Here is a 24,887-nt window from a genome sequence, read left to right as displayed (position 1 = left end):
AGGTGGGTGCTGTGCAGTCTTGTCTGTGCTTTACTGGTGTCGTTAGGCAGATTTGTTGATTCAGTTGTTTTGAGCACTGAAATCTGCATCTCCTGCGGTGCTTCGTTATCAGATCTCTTAACGAGAGCCCTTTTACAGAGCGTGACACACCGTTTACTTCAAATGCTTATTTTGAAGTTCATATATTGCAGTTCACATCACCAGTGACAAAGTATTGTTCACATTTACCATTCGGCCATTAATCTGATGTTACAGAAAAGCATCAGGTTATGTTTATTTTTGTAATGTGCAATGTGTTTAGTAATTTTTTTAGGCTTTTTGACTATTGCAAACAGAAGCTTGCTATCTGTCAGACCAGGTTAGCAAGAGCACCTCTGACCTTTGCAGTTCAAAATCATCACCCCTATTTTGAGCACCACCTTCATGAGACATTGGATTGGATTAGGAATGTGACACTCAGTGAGCCATCTAATTGTTCCCATCCAGTTTTAAGCAAAATTCTCTCATGGTTGTCTTCATGTACAGTATGTATGTTATATGTCTGGCTTCAGCAAGACTACCGTCTGTGTGACATCCGTTTGTAAACCGGACCTGTTTGAAGGAGTGTGGATCCTGTAATGGATTGGCTTCCATTGCATGTGAGGCTGCTCGGTTAGACTCAAGCTCCTCCTGCAACCTGACAACTGAAAAAGTGGGTGCCGAAAAAGAAAAGACAATGGGTATATGCAACAAGGGTTTAATTATGTTACTTAAATCCTCCATTTTCATATTCTCAGTGATGCTAGTCACACACCTAGTGCCTAGGAGTTTGCCATATTGTAACACTAACGCTTGTGAGCTCGAGCACGTTTTGCCATTTCTGTGTTTCCTGATTGGTGATTCCAATTGATCTCTGGGTACCTTGCCAAGTGCTTCACTCATATGTTCTGGTTCCAGGAGATATGATGCAGAACTAATCCCTTCCATTACATTTTTTTTTGTTTAATTCCCATTTAGTTTGAGTATCAAAAACAATGAGTTCTTTTTTGCCCTTTGAAGCTAATAACACAGTCAGCTTCATTTGGCAATTTTCTATTCTGAATTTACAGTCAAAAACCAACCAGACATCGTGGTTAAAAAGTGAAATAAAAGGAAAGATAAGAGAGGGGCAATGTAAAAAAGCAGACGAGTGTTAAAAGGAGATTTTTAATGGTGTCATTTATCAGTTACTGTGTCACATATGTAAACAAATACATCAATTTAGTTCAAAATGTACAGCAAAGCTAATGAAAACAGAATCAAATAATAATAATAAATCTAAACTAAGAATTCACAACAGTAGTCTTCCACTGAGAGAAGAGTTATTACTACAGAAGCTAATGCATTCACCCCAACAGAAAAAGAAAAAAATAATAAAAAAATAAAAATGTTATTGCTACGCACACTTAAATATTCACATTAGACAGAATGTGCTGAACATCCCACTTTACAACAAAGTGGCAGACTTATAATATGTAAAGCATTTCCAACATTCCATAATATTGGCATGAAGGTGGCATGACACTCCAAGATTTTAGGGTGTATGGTAGCAACCCTGGAAAGGTGGAAACGCAGATTGTGTTTTGTAAATTTCAAGCAGAATGACCCAATCTGGACTACTGCTGCATGAATTTTAATAACTGCCTTTTCTTCATCATCACATCCTTTATTTATTTTTTGTCCCTGGATCCTCAAATCAGGTTGTTAAATTTGACTCCCAGCTGAGTGACTGAGAACGTTTGGATCGTAACCAGATGAGAGGGGGCTGACAAATCCATCATGGAGCCTGTTCCTCATTTCTGGTGTAGCCAAACCCAGCCAAGAACGGACACAGAGCAAACACAAGTGGGACGCACACTTTTTAAACTTGTATCATCCTATGGTGTTTTTAATGTAATGGTTTGTATTTATCGACTAAATTAACTACCTTTATGTGAAAGGTGTCTGCTTTTGAAGATGGCTTACAATGTGGATAAGTGTCTGTAACACGTAGAATCCAAGAGCCATTCTTGTGCAAACCTTTCACATTTCAAAATGGTTTTACGGTGAATGATATAAAATTCATTGTTGAACATGTGCAGGTAATCCATTTAAAGAAGGTAGTGTAGCCCCGTGGGTTGAGTCTGAACCCTACAAAGACATTTTGAGCCGTCTATTTCAAGTGAAATCTACAAGTTGGACAAGTCAAAATGCTCTCCAGGCTCTTGGTCCACGTGCAAACTACCTGGAACATGAACAGGAGTAATTAGGCGGAGTGGTGGCTCTGAGGCTAGGGATCTGCACTGGCAATCAGAAGGTTGCCGGTTCGAATTCCGTAAATGTCAAAAGGGACTCTGCTCTGTTGGGCCCTTGAGCAAGGCCCTTAACCTGCAATTGCTGAGCACTTTGAGTAGTGAGAAAAGCGCTGTATAAATACAAAGAATTATTGTTATTATTAATGAGGCCAGGAGACGCCCTGCCCAACAGCCAGAGTTAGACACGGAAGATTCAACCTCACCATGTGCTGTGCACATTTTTTGTCAGTTCATCAACAATGAATTCTGAATGTAGATCACTGATCATATGATGATTTTTTAATTTTTTGAAGACGACATACCGATAAATACAAACTGTGGGTAATGTATATGAAAGCCCAATGTGAATGGGTGACCCATGGTTGCTGCATCCGTATTGCACTCTAAAATATTTTAAAGAGGTGAATGATGCCTCGCTGCCAGACAGGGTGGTGCTCAAATGCTCGAGGTCAGACTTGCATTTAATATGTGCATGGACTTCTCATACGTGAGTGTGAATTCCAGTTAAATGTTTCACACTTTGGTTATGCAATATAAAGAGCAGTAATTTATTTCAAAAGTGTAGCTCTTGACTACATTAAGTGGAGCCCTATACATCCCTCAGGATCTTCAAATACAAACACGGCTTTAAAAACATACAACTAAACCAATAATAAATGTCAAATGACACAACAGTTTGCTGTTTGTGTACTAAAAGGCCGTTCAACTCTGTATCTTTCATTCCCAGCCCTGTCACTGTCTGTAGTCTTGCTGAGCCAGACGTGACTCTCTGAATAAGAATACACGCATGGAGGAGCAAAAAGTGTGTAGTGAATAGCAGTGAAATCTTAACGCTTCAAAGGCCGCACACACAGGAGTTCTTCCTAAAACACCACCCACCAATTTCTCCAGTCTGTGAGTTTTAAACTGCTGTTGGGGTTTCAAGGAGAGAGCAAAAGATTCTAATCAAAAGAAACTTGTCACAGAGAAGGTGAAAGGCTAAAATTGCTGCTATTCATTGAGGAGCTCAGTAGCATAAGGTAACTGAAACTTAACAACTAATTTATATGCTATAATGAGTGTGGCGACAGTGCAGACAGATAGACACACACATAGACCACTGCAGCTACTGGGCTCCACACATTTGTCTGCTATCACACTATGTGACGTAACAACAGCAAATTGAGTTTCTATGGGTATACAACCTATTAAAACGCTGTTCATATTTTGTCATGGTATGTTTGATTTTCTAATTAGATAGTGATGTTTTATTTCTTTAGTTAATCGTTTGGATGTGCAGTCAGAAGGTGGGTGCTGTGCAGTCTTGTCTGTGCTTTACTGGTGTCGTTAGGCAGATTTGTTGATTCGGTTGTTTTGAGCACTGAAATCTGCATCTCCTGCGGTGCTTCGTTATCAGATCTCTTAACGACAGTCCTTTTGCAGAGCGTGACACACCGTTTACTTCAAATGCTTATTTTGAAGTTCATATATTGCAGTTCACATCACCAGCGAGTATTGTTCACATTTACCATTCGGCCATTAATCTGATGTTACAGAAAAGCATCAGGTTATGTTTATTTTTGTAATGTGCAATGTGCTCTCTGCATATGCAACACACATTTATATGTTTAGTAATTTTTTTAGGCTTTTTGACTATTGCAAACAGAAGCTTGCTGTCTGTCAGACCAGGTTAGCAAGAGCACCTCTGACCTTTGCAGTTCAAAATCATCACCCCTATTTTGAGCACCACCTTCATGAGACATTGGATTGGATTAGGAATGTGACACTCAGTGAGCCATCTAATTGTTCCCATCCAGTTTTAAGCAAAATTCTGCAATGGTTGTCTCCATGTACAGTATGTATGTTATATGTCTGGCTTCAGCAAGACTACCGTCTGTGTGACATCCGTTTGTAAACCGGACCTCTCTGAAGGAGTGTGGATCCTGTAATGGATTGGCTTCCAGGTTTGGCTCCTGCATTACATGTGGCGCTGCTCGGTTAGACTCAAGCTCCTGCAACCTGACAACTGAAAAATGGGTGCAGAAAAGAAAAGACAATGGGTATATGCAACAAGAGTGTAATTATGTTACTTAAGTCCTCCATTTTAACTCTTACACAATGTTGTCAATGAACTTATATTAACACCAAAAACCATTTTTGATTTCCTGATGTGACGTGAAAGTGCAACATCTGTCAAGGGACAGTAGCTGCCAATTTTTAATCCTTCAACAAACAACTTTACAGTGCTGTAATGAGTCTACATAAAAGCTGTCACATTAAAAAAGAAAACAAAAAAACATTAAATCAGAAGAAAAATTCAACTCCCAGTACAATATGTGCAAATCTGGAGGACCATTAATTGTTTAGTAGATAGAAAAAAATTCTCACATTTTTCATAAAAAGATACATTTCTACAAGACACACTTCTAAACGTCCATTGTTCTTCTTTTTTCATGATGGCCTGGTTTGGTGCAGATATCAGACAACTGTCAGGCTTCCATTGGCAGGTAAAGGAGTATACTGAAAAAGAAGAAAACAAAAACACAAATTGTTTTTTAAATCATTCAGCAAAATGTCTTTTCTGGAAATTAAAATATACATCAGTTGTGTTTTGCGTGTGAAGGTTTCCAATGACAAGCCAGCATTATCATGAATGTAGTGATCTCAAAATTAAATATAGGTGATCTCGACACAACCAAAAACGTGCAGTATCTAGAGATGTGGCTGAAACAACAGGAAATACGTGAATCCATCCATCCATCCATTATCCAACCCGCTATATCCTAACTAAAGGGTCATGGGGGTCTGCCGGAGCCAATCCCAGCCAACACAGGGCACAAGGCAGGAAATAAACCCCAGGCAGGGTGCCAGCCCACCACACGGCACACACACACACACACACACACAGGACAATTTAGAATCGTCAATGCACCTAACCTGCATGTCTTTGGACTGCGGGAGGAAACCCAGGCAGACACAGGTAGAACATACAAACTCGACGCTGGCAGGACCTGGGAAGCGAACCCGGGTCTCCTAACTGCGAAGCAGCAGCGCTACCCACAGCTCCAACCTTGCCGCACCAATACGTGAATCTCCATCCATTTTATGAGAAAAACGGATCATTTGGCCCAATGACCTATATGGAGTACTGCTGAGGGAAAATTTGCAGGTGCCCAAAGTTGTACGACACTGGTCAATTGCTCCATGAATTTTACAGATTTCTTAATCAAAAAAATATGTTGTAACATTTATGAGAAATTTCCTCATAACCAGTTTGCATTTCTGCCTCTATTTCATTGTTGAAGAAATGTAATAGCTAGCTGACATCTACATTATTTCCTTTGTTTTAATTCTTAATCTTTTCTATTACATTTCCTCTTAGACTTTTTCTGCTTAAGTTAAAAAGATTCAGCCCCTTCGATCTTTTACGTGAACTCATGCCCTGCAATATATGCCCGGCCTCTTTCTAGCTCTGCTATGTCTCTTTTCTAATATGGAGAACATAACTGCTTAGTATTCTCGATGTGAGCTCACATGTGTACAGGACATCTAAACATAACCTTGCTTAACAGTACCTGATACCCCAGCGCCCCATTTTTCGATGACTTCTGTATGCTTTAACAAATGGAGAGTCCATTTATAACATATGCTTTCTTGCTGCTTATCCCCTGCCATAAATTTACACAATCCTTCATTATTTTGTATGTGTAAAACGAGACACATATGTTCAGAGTCAGGCCCAAATGTGCACTCTGTTCAAGGTAATTTTTAGGGTTTTAGTTAACTCCACGATATCAGCTATACTGCAATGAATCAAATTGCATCTGGCCAGTAATTCTAGCCGAGGAAAAGTCTGACAATATGTAGTGAGTGGCCATTTTTTAGGTGCACACATCTGATAAAGTGTAAGCCCTTCATTTGCTACAATATATTTGTGACAGCATTGAACCAATAACTTATTTCACCTTCAGCGTTTCCTGTGGACACTGAAAATGAGCTGGTGTGCTGTAACAAATCATGCCCGACTGATGAAAGCAGGTCGATTATTACCTCTCGCCTTCCTAATGTGAAAGGCAACGGATATAAGGGAAGGCCCATATCACAAGACAAATCACAAACAGTGAAAAAAGCTCATTTTTAATATTATATATTATACAATTCAAAAATACAACCCCCAAATAACCACAACACAAACCGACTCCCACGGTGTGAATAATCACATGGACAGTAAACACACCAAAGCCTCTCCTGACGTTCACACAATAGTCCACATTTCCAACAGTCTTATTTGTATGAGCCAGCCAGTGAATGAAGGGGAGTTTGATTGTAGCAACTTAACAAGTTCCCGTGGGATCTGCTGGATAAAACCAGCATGACGCACAATTGCAGAGAATATTGCTGCTGGTGACAACTGCTGTCCTTCACTTCCATTGACAACTCCAGTTTCTTTAATGACCAAAAGTGTTGCTGATCTGTTTAGATATGCTGAGATTCTTCCTCTGATTGCTCTTCACCTTTGGCATATTCGAGAATGGCGTGATTTCTTCAAATTAGAGACAGAAATTGGATGTACAAACTGGATATCCCGTCCTCAGAGGTGTTCTTCACTATTAAAAGGCATGCACTGGCAGCTCTGCCCACACATGCAGTTCAGAAGTATAATAACATTATTTCTACGAGGCGGCTCTAACTCTACTTTATAATGGAATGCTCCATTCCTTTTAATGGAGGCTTGACAAGATTAGGAGTGGCTAACTGGGGAGGCCAGTGAATTAAGACATGTTTCCCTCATCGATGTGTACACTGCCATTGTGAGAGGGAGGCACAGGATTGACAGCAATGTTCAGTTATGCCATTCATTAAATAGTTGTTTTCTTTAATTGTGTCATCAATGTGTGCTACACAAATTGGAACCTCAGCTAACAGTTTCAACTTCCCATGACCTTGTGGTGTTTTTAACTGTATCTTGGCCCACTATTATCTGTATATCAGCAGGAAATATGAATTCATTAGACCAGGTGGTGTTTGTTTTAATCCTACAGTAGCCAGACTTTGTGTTCCTTAGCTAAATGAAATTGTAAGGATACTGTATATCCCAGAAAAGAAAGCAACATTAATCAAGGGCTGTAGGTTGACACAATTTCAATGTTTCTTCATGTTAAATCATGTCAAACAGGACTAATGGTATTTTACGTGTTAAGTCAGAAAGGCAGACATAAACTAATTTATTAAAATCTTTCAAGCAAGATTGAAGAACAATGATAAAACAGCTTAAGATCACTTGAACCATACATTAATGTTAGTAAACATTTACATGTGTTGACACTCTGATGTACAAAAAAAAGAAAATTGACATAAATAACTGAATGTAATTCCCATAATTTAATAAAATGACTTTGTAGAAAAAGGTGTTCTAACAAATGATATAATGCATCACTCTCACTCACATTACTATGCATAGGACCGCTGGACAGAACTGGCCTCCATTTTCCAATACATGCTGAGTCAAGAAGAACTGCAAGTGGGTTTGAGGATCTGTGATCTTACATCCCAGACAACAAATAGATACTTAATTCTGTTAATTCTAACTATCTGTAAATCATTTTTAGTCTTTTTTTGATGGCAGTATAATCGTAAAGTGGAATTCTAGCCAGCATCTGAATAAAGGGAAGCCAACTCATTAGAAAAAGGCATCTAAAGACCTATAAAATATTTGGACAAAACTTTCCATGAAAACCTCATGCTTCTTATCATCTGTCGAACCCATGTGACATCTCACACTTGTTATTATATGCTCTTTACTCACAGCTCTGCTCGAGTGTCTGGTGCTAAAACCGACTGGAGGAAACTGATGGTGAACTCAAACTGACCTGTAAGGTGAGCACATGCAAACAAACCGTAGACATGACATGGAAATCTGCGGTCTTCTTGAGGCATTACACAGAACCTTTTTTTATATCCAAAAGAACAGCAAGACAAGAAATAAATATGTCACTTACTAGGAAAATCCTTGCAATAAATGCAAGTGAGGTGCATCAATAATCAAGTGGCCATATGAGGAATTAACAGCTGCCTCCAAGAAGAAAAAAATGTTAAATGAGGAAAGATTTGAAATCTCTAATACAATCAGCTATCTAACATGTTTTATTTTTCTGCCAAATTTTAGACCTTAAAGTTGATGGAGCAAAGAAAGGTGTAGGAATAAAAAGCCTTAGAGTAGTGGTCCTCAAGTTCAGTCCCCGGAGCCCACTGTGGATGGAGGCCGTTGTTTTAGATTGTTTCATAGTCATTTTATTTCTAACTGATCTGATTTAATTAACTTGTCTTTTCTACCTTCTCTTCTTCCAAATTTGGAAAAGCACAGCGGTGTGATGTTTACACTTAAATGAAATTATGGATTTGTTGGCACAGCGTTAGATACTTAACTCTCTTTTCTTGTTTTTCTATTAATTTGCATTTTCTCTTTGTACTTTTGTCCCTTAATTGTATTCTAATAATAACAATTAACAACAAGCACAACAGACACACTGGCAAACAACACTGAATGCTGAAAAGCTGTAACTACTTCAGTGTCAGACACACTAATGTGCTCATTAGTAAATACTGGATTAAATAATCAAAACTCTTGGAAAAGAAGAACGAAAATCCTAATTGTGGTCGAAACTCTTAGTTTTTCTCAGTCACTTTGGTACATTTCTCAGATCATAACTGAAATTCTCAAAACTGCATGTCCAACCACCACATCATATAGTCACTTGTGCACATCATAAAACAATGTCTCATTGTTTTGAACAAATTGCAAATGCTTTGGCACATTCATGCCAGTTATTATGTACAAGTGTCTGCTGCTTCCTACATTAACAACTGCTTATGTCACTGTTGATTAAAATGGATTATACTGGCTCTCTGTTGAATAGCCTTACTCCCAAAAACACTGAGACATTAGTCCATTGCATAAGTCATTACATCCAAAATGTAATGCAATTCTCATAATCAGCCAAGCATACAGTATATCTGTACTTTTCTACTAGAGTTGTTCAGTAAATATGCTCTGAATTGGTGTATTACACACAGGTAAATCTGGAATTTCACCAATGAAGAGGAGTGTTAAAGCAACCGATGATCAGCCAGTCTTCTAAACAGCTCAGAGGTGCATCTCATAAACTTTCACTTGACAAGCATATACTGACAAGAGTTTCAATTTCTGACAATGGAAGAACATCGAAATGAACATGGTCATCAGCCAGGAAGAAGAAGAAGAAGAAGAAGAGTAAGGCTGCATGGTGGAAGGGTCCAGAAGCTAAACAGAGGAAGAGGTAGATGACATCAAAGACACAGACACATTTCCTAAGAAATAAGGGCCACAATTGTGAGCCATGTTGTCAGTCATGCCCTTACAATGGGCAAGGCTGGTTGAAGGGTGCAGTCAAATGTTGGAAGAACAGCCGTATCCTCAATCATTCAAATGTTTCATAGAGACAACAGGTATTAAATTTAACAACGTGCAGTGTACTGTAATAATGTATACTTACTGTAATGCTTCATATTACAGTATTCCACTTGCATTTTACAGTATGGTGTTAATATGCTTCATATACTGTAACACACAAATGCACACATGCATAGATATATACTGTGTGTGTGTGTGTACATATCTCTATTATAGAAAAAAATGTAGAGACTTTTTAGGAGACGAGATGAGACTTTTTGGAAAAGATTTTTTCAAGTCCCGCGAGATGAGAATATTGTCATGATATTTTTAAAAGTCACACCCTCCTATCAACCATTTTCAAACAAGAGCACGGTACTCTCACCTCTCAGTCTTGTGAATGCTTTTGTCAGACACATTTCCTGAGCTCTTAACTCTTATAAATTTGAACGTTTTCCTCGAGTATTATGTCCAAATCTTATTCAGGAATTTCATCACGAAGGGTTATCAACAGAAAAAATGAGTACACGGGCAATCCTAGCACAGAGAAACGAGGAAGTCAAATGAATTTACGGCAAAAATGTTGATCAGTAACACGGCAAAATGGTTAACACCGTCCAGTCTACCAAAGCACGAATTACTGTAGAAAAAAGGATGTATTCAAGAAAGGTAATGTAGTATATCTTCCGCAGATAACATTAGACAACAAAGGAGATCTTGATTTGCCGTTCGTATTAAAACGTTACCAGTTTCCCGTTGGAATAGCTTTTGCAAAGACAATTACCAAATCTCAGAGCCAAACATTCTAAAAAGTAATTTTATTTAATAGAGAGAAAGAAACGAAATGCAATCATGGGCAGTTACACGTCTCGTGGTTGCAAATGTAATACTTCACATGAAAATTAAAATCTGTTTAAATTGTACATCCACGTCCCCATACATGAGCGGCAGAACCACAAAGACGCTAGGGCATAGCGCTGGGCAGGGGGTTGGCGAGCAAAGCGAGTAGTGGGCAAAGCGCCCTACTCTCTCTCTCTCTCTCTCTCTCTCTCTCTCTCTATATATATATATATATATATATATATATACAGTGTATCTGCACAGTGACATATTTTTTGAAATCTCAATCAATCTTTTGTTTTGCACTACTGTATTTTTCCCACATAGGACTGCAAGACTACCTCACAGTGGTGGCACAGGACCCCTTTTCAAACTTCAATAAGAGGAGGCTATTTGCACCATGGTCATATCATCACTATGTGTACTGCTATTTCAGTGCATGGTGTGCTAAATCGTATTCCCATTATAGGGCCATACAACACACAGCATCTCCTCACCTTTTCAGACATTCTCTACAAGGATTTCATCAAGTTTGTGGTAATTTGAGATAATGTCAGTTTCCATCACTCAAGCACCATCTGGCAATGCTTCGCAACCCACCACAGAATGCTGATGAAATTCCTCCCACCCTATTCCCCATTCTTTAACCTAACTGATGAGTTCTACTCTGCATGTAGGTGGGAGGTTTACGATCGGCAGCCACAAAACTCAGATGACCCTGCTGGATGCCCTGAATGCAGCATGTGAGGACATCACAGCAGACGCCTGCAGACGCTGGATTAGACATTCTAAAAGAATTTTTCCGTGCTGCATTGCAAAAGAAGATATCCACTGTGACATGGAAGAGAATCTGTGGCCCAAAAAACAAGAATGTCAGGAGGTGTAGAAAGACTGCACTGCAATTCTCCATACCTGTGTTTACTTTGCCAATTTTGTATTTTTTTAGTTTTGTGCTGTAAAACAGTCTTATGTTTTTCTTTTCTGTATCAGAACAATATGGTCTGTCAACAAATTACAGTACAAACAGTAAAAGCGTAAATGTGAATCCTGTCCAATCTCTTGCACTCAATCTCCCACACAGTCATGTGTAACTTTGTACTGTTGAAATTGATAAAGGCCATACATATACAAAAAAAGTGCAGCCTTGTTATCAAACCCTCAGCCATAGTTCACATCAGAATTACTTATAGAGTCCACTGTTATATTGACAACATGGTTAGAATTTTGACTATCCTGTTAAAAAACAGTGTCACAAGGACCTGTCATTCTGATGGCACTGGCATGTTTATTGGCATAAATACTTATTTTAAACTAAAGATTTTCAGCATGTTACGTGCTTTTGTGGTGCTGTTGTTTCAAGAAATGCACTTACTCCTTTGCAAATGTTAAGGATGATTTGAGAAATGTTCCAAAGGTGACTGTGGTATAGTGGGTCTGCGGCTCAAAAAGATTGCCCATTTTAATAAATAAATAATGAATGCGCTCATGCTGGGGAGTGGAAGCAGATAAGAGTAGTTTGCCAGGAAGACGCCGCATCTCTGGGTTGGTACGAAGCAGTCAGCCATCCATGCATTGCCTTGCCGGTATGTCCAGGCAGTCTGACTGCCTAATTATCAGCCTGGGGCAGCAATCAAGCGAATACACCAGCAACAGCTACCCAGCCTATAAACAGGATCAAAAAGAGAAAGAGAAGAAGAATCAAGAAAAGAGCAGAGGTTAAAAGATGGTAGAAGAAGCACACAGGAGAAAGAGAGAGAAAACAAGCTGGTAAACAGAGTGGAAACGGGTGGATGAGAGTAGATCCCCAAGGAGGAGCGAGTGGCCATTGCTCAGGAGGGGGCTGTGGGTCACTCCTGTTGAGCGTTTTGGGAGCAAGAGTGACCATCACGCTCAGGTGTACTTTCGCAGGGTGGAGCCATTGGCATCATTGGAAGTCTACAGTGCCTGCACTGGTGGAGCCTGAATTGGCAGCAGTTTGGGCCAAGTAGGGCTCGGTGGTTGTCCGCAGACACTGTGGGATTGGCAGCGGGGACACGGGGTGGAGGAGATGGGTGTCTCCACCTGCTGGTCGACGTCTCTCCGGACTGTGAGGTGTGGATAGGATAAGCCAGAGAAGCGTCAGTTTTAAAGGAAGGCACCCGGGCTTGCAGATTTTCCTGCAATGCATTGTTTTATTCTTGTTTTTAACAGATTTCACTATGTATTGCTTTTTAATCTCATGAGCACTTTTTTATTATTTTTTATTATTTACTGACAGTTTGGAGTACTGCACTTGTTTCGTGGATTTATTTTAATAAAAGCAGTTGCACTTTTCACCATCCCCTTGCTTGGTGTGTTTTGTCCTCATCTGCCAACCTCATCTCAGTTACAGTATTGACGGTGTCGGGTTCAAGATGTTCCTATTATGGAAAAGGGATCAAGGAGCAGACCCACATTGTCACAGTGACTGACAAAAACTATAAAAAATATAATTAAAAAACATTAAATCTGCCCGAAGTAACACACAGTATATGTATAGTACAGTCCATAAGTATTTGGACAGGATACAATTTTCATAAATTTTGGCTCTGTGCAACAACGCAATGGATTTAAAATGAAGCAATCAAGATGTGATTTAAAGTATAGACTTGCAGTTTTGACTCCAGGGAATTAACAAATACATTGTATGAGTCATTTAGAAAAGACAGCCATTTTAATGCATGCCCTATCCCCACCCATTTGCAGGGGCACAAAAGTATCTGGACAAACTAACATCATAAATATAATAAACATTTTCAATATTGAAGTCTGGAACCTAAGGTCATCTCCAAGTGCTGGGTTTCCACTCTACTGATGTGTTGCCAGGTGTTTACTGAAGCTCTCTTCAGAGGCTGCTTTGTTGGACTTTCTGTCATCAGTTTTGTCTTCAGCAAGTGAAATGCATTTGCAATTCAGTTGAGGTCAGTTGATTGACTTGGCCATTGAAGAATATAAAACTACTTTGTATTGAAAGTACGTGATTTGCTTTTGCAGTATGTTTTAGCTCATTGTCCATATGTACTGTGAAGCGTCGTCCTATCAGGTTTGCAGCATTTGGCTGAATCTGAGCAGATTCTCTCTACACTTCTAAATTCATCCTGCTACTTCTGTCAGTAGTCATATCATCAATAAACACTAGTGACCGACTTCCGTGTTTCACTGAAGATGTGGTATGCTACAGATTATGAGCCATTTCTTCTTTTCTCCGTCCTCTTCTTCACCCTTCATTCTGGTATATATCCATCCATCCATCATCCAACCCGCTATATCCTAACTACAGGGTCACGGGGGTCTGCTGGAGCCAATCCCAGCCAACGCAGGAAACACCAATGCACCTAACCTGCATGTGTTTGGACTGTGGGAGGAAACCCACGCAGACACGGGGAGAACATACAAACTCCACACAGAGAGGACCCGGGAAGCGAACCTGGGTCTCCTATCTTTGAGGCAGCAGCGCTACCCACTGTGCCACCGTGCCGCCTTCTGGTATATATTGATCTTAATTTCATTTGTCCAAAGAAAATTGTTCCCAAACTAGATTGCTTTTTTAATACTTTCTGGAAAAGTCTAATCTGTCCTGTGCTTGAGGTCTACCAGTGGTTTGCTTTACTTTCGTGCAATCTTCTCTTGATTGTAGACTTTAGCAATGATAGGTGTACCTTATGGAGTGTTATTGGTTTGGCTAAATGTCATGAATTGTTTTTTCATCACTAAGGAAAGAATTCTGTAATCATCTAGCACAGTTGTCTTCCATGGATGTCCAGGTCTTGTGGTGTTTCTGAGCTCACCAGTGTATTCCTTCTCTTTAAGAATGTACCAGATGGTGTTTTTGTGATCTCTCTGATGGGTTTGTTATGTTTTGTCAGCCTAATGATGGACTGAATTTACTTGAATGCACAGCTATTTGGATCTAATATTGAGAGTTCACAGTGACAGCTTTCTAATGCAAATTTCACATTTGGAATCAAATAAAGACCTTTACTTGCTTAATAGTTAATGAAATAATGAGAATATGGATCAGCTTGTCAGTCAAACGTCCAAATACTTTTGAGGCCTTGAAAATGGTGGGATGGGGTTTGAGTCATGTATAAAAGTGGCTGTCATTCCTAAACGGCTCATACAATATTTCTTTTAAACTCTTTGAATTAAAGCTGAAAGTGTACACTTCAATCACGTAATGATTTCTTCATTTCAAATCTATTGTGGCATCATAGAAAGCCAAATTTTTGAAAATTGTCACTATCCAAATACTTAATGGACCTAGCTGTAAATGCTTGCAACATACTGTACATTGCAATGCTTGTAAATTTAGCGAGCCCAATTGTATCTCTGGATTAACACCTAAAGACACAAACGGAAAGACCACCTTGTTTAATTAAAGTAGGAGTTCAATTTAAAGCAAAAGTTGGTTGAGATGAAAGCTGGGTCCCCAAGACTGTACTTGAGAAGCACTGCCTCAGACCAGTCAGAGTGCCCATGCTGCCCTCTGTCCATTAGCATCTTGTTTCATGTCCCCTAACTAAATGCAAGGATTTTAATTATACATCGACCAGCCACAAAATAGCTACTGTGGCATAAATTTCTGATAATAGTAATGCTGGCCATGAGAGAAAGGTGTCAGAACACACAGTGCATTGCAGCTTGCTGTGTATGGGGCTACGTTGCTGAAGACTACTGGTCAGAGTGCCCATGCAAACCCATGACCACCACCAAATGCACCTACAAGTGTGCATGTGAGTATCAGAAATGGATTGCGGAACAATGGAAGAAAGTGGCCTGGTCTGATAAGTCATGTCTTCTTTTAGGTCATATATACGGCCGGGTGCGTGTGCGTCATTTACCTGGGGAAGAGACAGAAGCAGGTTGCACAATGGGATAGATAAGCCAGTGGAGGCAGTGTTATACCCTGGGCAGTGTTCTGCTGGGAAACTATTGGTCCTGACATTCATGTTGGTGTTACTTTGACACATACATCAAAAGTGACCTTGGGTTTGTGAAAGGCACTCAATAAATGTAACCTATTATTATTATTATTATTATTACATACCACCCAACCTAAAGATCACTGCAGAACATGTACACCCCTTCATAGCAATGGTATTCTATGATGGCAATCGACTCTTTCAGTAGGATAATGTGCCATGCCACACTGCAAACATTTTTCAGGAATGGTTTGCAGAACATGAAAATTAGTTCAAGATGTTGACTTGGTGAACAAATTCCACAGATTTCAATTCGTGGGATGTGCTGGAAAAACAAATCCGATCCGTGGAGGCCCCACCTCATAACTTTAAGTACTTAAAGGATCAGCTGCTAATGTCTTGGTACCTGATACTGCAGGAAACCTTCAGAGGTCTTGTGGAGTCTGTGCCTTGATGGATCAGAGCTGTTTTCGTGGCATTAGGGGGACACACACAGTATTAGGCAGGTGGTGTTAATGTTAGGGCTGATCAGTGTAGATTTGCACAGGTAATTTTAATTGTTTTACAAACAGCAACAAGAGGAAAGCATCTGCATTATTTTCAGTTCTTGCTTGTACTTACATGGCTTTAATTTTAGGCATCACTTGTGAGCATTAACACGGGTCTGATTATAACAACAGTTTACCTTCTTCACAAAAAAAAACTAAAAATTTCCTTTGCTCTTATGCCATGTGCCAGGATCACATTTAAAGAGACAAAAGTTGTAAATTCGAATGTGGATTCAGTTAAAAAAAATAAAACATAAAACAAGATCTCCCACAGTTGCAGAAAGCTTTGATTAAAGAAGTATGTGCTGTTGAACATATTTCAAAGAACTGGATTAGAAACAATATTTGAAAAAGCCCTGCAGGCTTGCTGTCTGCCATCAACACCTACGTGTGGGGTTTGTGGAGCTCACAGTGAGGTTCATGCTGATTCAGTGTGGCTGGTGTTTGCTCCTTCTTAATCTATCTAGGACATACAATTAGACATATTTTCATATGCTTTTACTACTGTAGAGCACCAAAGATCATATTTATAAATGAAGAAAAAGAACATACAAAATCTACAATGTTGAAAAAGGCGTACAGAAATAAATCTAAATCTAAAGATGGCACTTAAATCCTTGTGTTCAATAAACGAGCACATATTACAAGAAGGCTGCCGTTTAAAAGTTTTATAAAACAATTATTGAATCCCAATATATCAATTGTATCTTTATATAAGTAAAGTCTTCTGTAGCCTCAAAACTTTTTTTATGTAATTAATTTTAAGAATACATAGGCCAAGTAGGTTCCTGTGCCCTTAACACAAAGAGGATCCTGTGCTAGTTTTACAGCACAGTGTGTTCCAACAACGCCAGACTTCTCTGAAAAGTTCTACGTAATGCAACACTAAAAATGTCTTCCTTTGAGTTGTAGAATCTGTTTTTAGTTTGAAGAGATATACAGTGTGTGTCTGTAAATATATATATGTGTGTGTTTTCTTAACCAGTTGTCAGTTAATAGTGAGGTGCGAATGAGAAAAGAACCACCAGCTCTCCAGCTAACGTGCTTCAATTTAAACCTGTACACACGCATCATGAAGTACCTGTGTTAATACAATGCATTGAAATAACTGATAGACAAGGAAAGAACTGAGAGGTACAAATCTGTTGCTGACCACAAAACATATACAGTAATCCCTCCTACTCGCTCGCCGCTCATTCACGGCAGCCAGATTTATGTACCGGTCACGTGCTCTGGATCAGGCCGGTGAACAGGCAGTCTCATCACTCGCGGGCAGTGCAAATTTCGATAACTGAATTTTTTTTCGCTGACTGAAAGTGAAGATGGCTGGCTCAAGACAGTACATTGATAAGAAAAGAAAAGTTGATTTTGAAAACCGTGAATTTAAGAGTGAGTGGACAGAAAAATATGCGTTCGTGCTCCCCGTGGGAAGCAGAAAACCAATGTGTTTAATCTGCAACGACGGTAGCAATAATCAAAAGTGGTAATGTGAAACGCCATTATGAAACCAAGCATGCACATTTCGAACAAAATTACCCTCAGAACTCAGAGGTAAGGACCATAAAAATAAACCAGCTGAAATCATCATATGAAGCTACAAGCAGTGTAATAGTTAGATCAGCCACACAACAGGAGCGGGCAACAGAAGCCTCACTAAGAGTAGCATGGGTCCTGGGAAAAAACAAGAAACCCTTCTCTGATGCTGAAGTAGTCAAAGAGTGTATGAGTGAAGTGGTGACTGCTCTGTTTGAAGGGACTCAAAAGGATGAAATAATCCAGAAAATAAACCAAATACCCTGTTCTGATTCCACTGCTGCAAGACGAACTGAAATACTCGCTGATGATTTGCTTGAACAACTTAGTTCTGCTATAAAAAAAGCCAAATTCATTTCATTGGCTGTGGATGAATCCACAGACATCACGGACAATGCACAACTCATGGTCTTTGTCAGATTTTTTGATGAAGAAAAGGGAGAATTTCATGAAGATGTTTTGGGTCTCACAAACCTCCATGGACACACAAGGGGGGATGATATCTATGAAGCAGTGACACAGATGCTTAGAGACAGAGCGATAGACCTGAAGCATGTTGTTTCCATTGCTACTGATGGCGCACCATGTATGATTGGGAAAGAGAGGGATTAGTGTCACGCTTGAGAACTCACCACCCTGACCTCATGGCATACCACTGCATAATTCACCAGATGGTTTTGTGTGCCAGCCTTGGAGAAAGGTACTCAGAAGTCATTAAAACAGTCATGAAACTAGTCAATTATCTGAGAGCATCCTCTGCTTTGCAACATCGTTTATTGCGCTTATTTCTAATAGAGGTGAATGCAACATTTGATGATTTGCTCCTTCACAACAATGTCAGGTGGCTTAGTAAAGGCAAGGTACTGAAGCGTTTTTGGGCACTGCGGAAAGAGCTGGAGACATTTCTGTTGGATCAGAAGAGTGCAAAAGCCAAACCGTTTGTGGATTTCATGAAGAATGACGAGAAAATGGAAATTGTTGCTTTTCTAACGGACATTACTTCCCATCTTAATGACCTTAATATGAAGCTCCAAGGCAAAAACAGCACAGTGTGTGACCTCATGTTAGCTGTCCGTGCTTTCCAGAGGAAGCTGGAGGTGTTCAAATGTGACTTACAGCAGGACCTGCTTCACTTCCCAAGACTTTTGGATCAGACTGCAGGAAAACATCACCATCACAATTATGCTGAATTCCTGGACAAGCTGATTAAAAATTTCCAAACTCGCTTTGAAGATTTCCCTTTGGGAAAACAAGTCTTGCTGTGCATCGAAAATCCATTTCTTGTCAAAAATATTGCAGAATTCTCAAATGAAGCCACAAAAGTCTTCCAATGGGCCAGTGCTGCTTCTCTGCAAACAGAGTTAATTGAGCTACAAGAAAACCTAGCACTGCAGGAATCTCACTGTGACCTTGTCACCTTCTGGACAAAGATGGTTACTGCGGCAGGTGTTCCTCTCCTGCAGAAGATGGCCCTTCAAATTCTTACAGTGTTTCCCTCAACGTACTGCTGTGAATGTGCCTTTTCCACTATGAACATGGTGAAAAACACATACCGCCACACCCTCACCAATGAACATTTACATCAGTGCCTCCACCTTGCCCTCACACCTTTTATGTCCAAGTTCAAACAACTGGTGGCACAAAGAAGGTGTCACCTTTCACACTAAAAGGACTACCATGTCATTTTTTGTGTATAGTTCTAAAGTTTGGGGATTGCCTTTTTTTGGAGTTCTCTATTTGGAATTTGACCGTCACTTTTCCGGACCTCAGACTGAATGGAAATTTAGTAAGTGGACCTTTCAAATTTATATTTGAGTAGCCCTGATCTATACTAATAAAAGGCAAAGCCCTCACTGACTCACTGACTGACTCACTGACTCATCACTAAATCTCCAACTTCCCATGTAGGTAGAAGGCTGAAATTTGGCAGGCTCATTCCTTACAGCTTACTTACAAAAGTTGGGCAGGTTTCATTTTGAAATTCTACGCATAATGGTCATAACTGGAACCTATTTTTTCGTCCATATACTATAATAGACTTCTGCTCGATGGCCGTCCACGTAATTTAGTGCCTGCCCATATAAGGCCATCCGTCAGCGGCAATCCAATAGAAACACTGCCGCTAAATATTCACGGGTGAAGGACTGTGCTTATGCAGACGAAGATGAGACGGTCAGGGTGGTGTTTGGCACAAACTCAGCAAAACTGCGAGAGAAACTTTTAAGTGCCGGGTCTTAGCTAACATTAAATACAGCCGTGGACATCGCACGAGATGGCACCAGCACAGCTGGGAACCTTCGATGCATGTACACCGAGCGGCTCACGTGAAATGACGCAGTGCACAGACAAAAAGCAACAGTTCCAAAGAGTGCTGAACAAAAACCGAATTACACAATTGAGAAGGCAGCAAAAAAATATGAAGCGTCTGATACATACAAGCGTATTCATAAGTGCAGCTACTGCGGAAACAAAGCACACGGTGGAAAAAGTCAATGTCCCGCTAAAGGAAGACAGTGTAAAAAAAACCCGTGCATGCAGTGTGTCACGTCTCAGATAAAAAGGAAGACGAGCTGTTTATTGATGCAGTAACAAACAAATCGATGAATGAAACCTGTTATCTTTACAACGATTGACAAACACGGAATGTAACTTGAACACAACACATCCTAGAAATACAAACCCGATTGAAAGAAATAATGATAATCAAATCCTTGATGACAGCAAAACTCATAACACTCACAAAACAATTACTGTATATTGAAAATCATGTTACGTTATTTTTAAAATGTTCCCTTTTCTTTTTCATAACTTCTTTAACACACTACTTCTCCGCTTCTCCTAACCCTAACGCCTAACCCTATATATATATACCCCGATCTACATACTCTCAAATAGACAAACCACACGCCGTGGCGCAATGGAAGAGGCTTCTCCTCTAGCACCGACGTCTGAGTATGTATGCCTGATGACCCCAAAATTAAGGCAAAACACGTGTCGCATACTCTTTACATTATTTCACAGTAAAACTATTTCAATATATATATACATACATATATATACACACACATACATATATATCAGCGCTTCCCGATTCATTTTACCCTCGCACCCCTTGGTTTGAGACGTATGAAAAAATATGCGGTTAACGCAGAAAGACAGATCACCAATTGAAGCTTTATGAATAATGGATACTTTATTCACAATCAATTAATTGTTTTGGTAAAGCCATACTCAGTTTAATCATTAGATGAATGGTAAAAAAGTAAGAGCAAGGGGAGGGTGACTTATTGAGGCACGCAGGCGAAACCACAATAACACACGGACTCGATGTACTGTAGTGTGCGTCAACTCGATCTGAATTGTGCAATCACATGTGAAAAAATATATCTTTTCAAATTTTATTTAGTCGACACAAATATCTTTGGTTGGAATGTAAGGCGAATTTACTCTTTACATTTCTATGGTGAAGAAAAATGTATGCAATGATGCCTACATTTAACTTACATTCCTACCAAAGACATTTCTGTCGACTAAATCAAAATTCCTTCTATTTAAAATTTAAATAGAACTTGAACAGATACGATAGTTCATAATATTCACGCAGACTTGCACGTAAGAGCGGGAGTCATCCGTTTTAACAAACAGCGTATTGCACTGATACGAAATAGCCTGCCCATTTAATTATTTAGAAATGGATAAATAAATGAAGATTTTGTAATGTTTTTCATTTTTCTTCCTTGATGGATTCTGGCACCCCCAGCAACAGTTGCTCGCACCCCAAACAGTATATATATATATATATATATGTGTGTGTGTGTGTGTGTGTGTGTATATGTATGTGTGTATATGTAGATATGTATATATATATATGTATATATATGTGGATGTATGTGTATATATGTATATATATATGTGTGTGTGTGTATATAAAAAGTATATGTGTATATGTATATATGTATATATATATATATATATATATGACAGCAACACTCATCACTCACAACAGTGACAAAACAATTACATTGACAATCATGTTACGTTATTTTCAAAATCTTTCCTTTTCTTTTTCATTACTTCTTTAACACACTACTTCTATAGGTATTTTGCTAGTACTTAATAAAAGCTAAACTAAAAGAAATTAATAAAATTATTTCCCAGTCATACTGTACATAATAAAAGTCTTGCTTAATAAAAAGTCACAAGCATACTAAATAAAATTCTCCATAAAAATCTATTTCACATCTTCTTAGCTTATATGAATTACGATTTGACTCCCTTTCTGTGTGGACTTTGCATATTCTCATTACATCTGTGTGGGTTTATTTTTCTGGACACTCCATGATACAAGCAGGACTTGAACTGCCATAATACGGACTGGAAGTCTTAAGCAGGCTTTGTTCTTTAGATTTGTGCACCTGTGCCGCCACAATGAATCTCTTTGTTATTGGTGCACAATGCACCAGAGTAGCTATACTGTGAAAGACTGAACAATTCACACTCAATCCCTGTGTTAACACACCTGTTGGAGTGCCTGGTCTGACACATTTCACATTTGATCAAAGATAATATCCAATATAGTCACCTGGAAAAGTACATCAGTGCAGTTTCAAATATTGCAGAAACTGCATGCTGCGCAGCCACCTGCTGACCTACAGAATACACTGGCAATGAACTGTCTAAATTTTGAACTGCATGGCATTCAGTTGTGAAAAACAACCCACGATAGCACAAACTAATAAAACGAGTGTTGCTCATTGCAACCTGGTCTGTCTACCCTTGACTGGGAAAGCTCTACATGAAGGTCTGTGCATGTATTCCAAAAATTGGCAACACCCAATTTTCTGCATAGAATAAATGCAAAACATCAGTTTTCTCCAATTTGTCATGATTAAAATCACTTTTAGTTAGGATGGATTTTTCTGAAGCTCACAGCCATGAGACTAATTTATTACTGAAACCGTTTCTGTTTACGTTGCCTGCAAACAGCCAAGAATTTCTCGTCAGTCAGTGAGTAAATAAGTGACGTGGAGCTTGATATGCATATTTATATACATATTTACATAGTAAATATATTTATATGAGCTTGGCAGAAGAACAAATTGATGGAATAATGCATTTAAGCACTTGAACAAAACAGGAGCATTCAAGAAATGTACATGGCTTAATGACTTCGGCTTTGTTTGTTAGATGTTATGAGCTAATTCCTTTATCATGCTTGCATTCTGTGCAACAGTACAAAAAGTAAAATCTTGTGAAGCTAACCTCAAAGAATTACAATATACTGCTTGTGTAAGACATGTCATGGGATAATCTACACAAAGGTGTGGCCCCCCTAGATGGTCAACATACCCCGTCTGAAGCAATACAGGTGTTTACATTATGGAGTACAGCCCAGACACAGACAGGTAGACATCGTTTCAAGTCACCACATATGCTTTATTTACAATATTTACACACAAGTGAAACACACACAACCCCAAAACTCCCCCAAAGTCCAGGCCTCACAATGCCTCCATTTCTCTGGTCCGCCTCCACTCCTCTCCTCTCATCCCGAGCTCCGTCTTGCTTCCTCCCGACTCAAGCCATCGAATGGAGGGAGGCAGCCCTTTTTATCCCCATCCGGACGTGCTCCAGGTCCTCCTGATTAGCTTCTGCCAGCACTCCCAAGTGTGGCGGAAGTACCGGCTGTGCACCTGGAAGCATTCTGGGTGTCCCTGGTCTTCTTCCCCCCAGCACTTCTGGGTGTGGTGGAAGTGCTGAGGGCCAAGGCTCCACAGGCATTGGGGCGCCCCCTGGCGGTGATCACAGGCCCCTATAGGGTTGAGCTTCTAAGCTCTGATCCCATGGTCCCCAAAGTCACCAGTCGCCTCCTGATGGTCTGGAGGAGGCGGTCCTCCTGGGCGTCCCAGCTGGGTACGACCCCCAGCCACTCGTCACAACATATTATAATATTGCCTACCGTTCTAACTGTCAGTAGAGCACTGAAAAAGAAAAATGGATAATCTGCTATCAAATGGAAAGAATACTGTAGATAGCTGTAGACAGCATAAAATGTCCATGGGCAGCTGAAGCAAATGCCATCTACTGGGCCTAATGGTGATCCTTTAGCCTGGATATTGTCCGGGATGACTTGTAAGTACTCTCTGGACTTAGTATAAATGGGATGGACTTGAAGTTGGTAGAAGACAAATGACAGCCGTGTGCCAAGAAGGAAGATTGGCCAGATGAATGAAATTAAGAGAAACAAAGACGGGGAAGAAGGGAGAAATAAACAGAGAGGGATGGGAGTGGAATTGAGAAAATTGTGAGACATCAAGCAAATGCTAAAGTTACTAAAGCCTGCCCATCTGAGAATGCTTTAATAGGTAGGTAGGTGATGATATTCTTCTGATACCCAAGTGTAGTGGTTTTAATTTTAACCAATTTCACAATCAATGCATCATTCTTACATTTATTTGACCTCCTTGCTTAATTATCGGGCCAACAAATTCATATATTTTTGTACTGTTCACAAACAGCCTTGGGGTGGTACGGTGAGTTAGCAAATGACATGACAATAGCTTTAAATGTGGTATTTCAGAATTTTTTAGAGTAGGAGAATAAAAAAAGGACAGAACCCTAAACAAGCAGATCACTTAAAATTAAAGAATAAGGCACTGATTGTGAAACTACAGTACTTGGAATAAAAACTTGCAGACGTGGGACTCCCCGAGGACGCCAGTGCATTTACAAATGACTGCTCTTTCATCTCAGAGACACCACCATGGCTGGAGTGGTGGGGAGGAGAGTCGTGGCTCTAAATAGCTCAGCCAGTGCTGCTCCTCCTCTTGTAAAGAGCTCAAAAGATAAGATAACACAGCCTTGACTTGGTTTGAAGCTTTCATATTTTCTGGCTTGTTGATCATGATCGAGCCAGCTTTAATAATCGCATGTACAACATTTATTATAGGTTTTTTTTCCAGTGGTTCTACAGTTATCCTGATAAATAGAGTTCAAAGGAGAACAACTTCCCAAAAACATACGGTTAGCAGTGTCACTAAACTGCAGTAAACTGGAGATTTATTACTGGGCTTCAGAACTATGTAACATTCACTTTTGAGGGAAATCATTTTTGAAGCACTGCAGCTAAGACTGTTCTTCTTGTTGCTGTGTACTTTTGTCAAAAAATAAATGAGCAGGCACAAGCTGGCTGAAACAGCAATGACATAATCAGCCGATCAGTTACAAACAACTCTAACCCAGCCACAGGAGATGCACTAACCAGTGTGTTTCTTTGTGCTGGTCCCAAGCCCGGATAAATGGGGAG

The 24,887-nt window shown here is 39.7% G+C and overlaps 1 protein-coding gene across 2 annotated transcripts in view; it reads right to left on the bottom strand.

Moving 5' to 3' along the window:
• Nucleotides 1-541: 541 nt before the first annotated feature.
• cxadr (CXADR Ig-like cell adhesion molecule) overlaps nt 542-24,887 on the bottom strand; it is a 121,193-nt gene continuing 96,847 nt past the window's right edge. The window contains exons 8-9 of one of the 2 annotated variants that reach the window (XR_005632593.1): nt 4,214-4,811; nt 542-591 (exon numbers count right to left, since the gene is read on the bottom strand). Coding sequence is in view for 1 of the 2 variants with exons in the window: in XM_039744559.1 (XP_039600493.1) it covers nt 4,770-4,811 (42 nt within the window). In the remaining variant the exon portion in view is untranslated. Of the gene's footprint in view, nt 592-2,382; nt 4,812-24,887 lie in introns of those variants that run through there. The other variant, XM_039744559.1, reaches the window with a different exon arrangement.

This window comes from Polypterus senegalus, chromosome 2, assembly GCF_016835505.1.
Source record: "Polypterus senegalus isolate Bchr_013 chromosome 2, ASM1683550v1, whole genome shotgun sequence".
Taxonomy (NCBI): domain Eukaryota; kingdom Metazoa; phylum Chordata; class Cladistia; order Polypteriformes; family Polypteridae; genus Polypterus; species Polypterus senegalus.
Note: the sequence above shows the minus strand (reverse complement) of the source record. Positions and strands in the feature narration are given on the sequence as shown.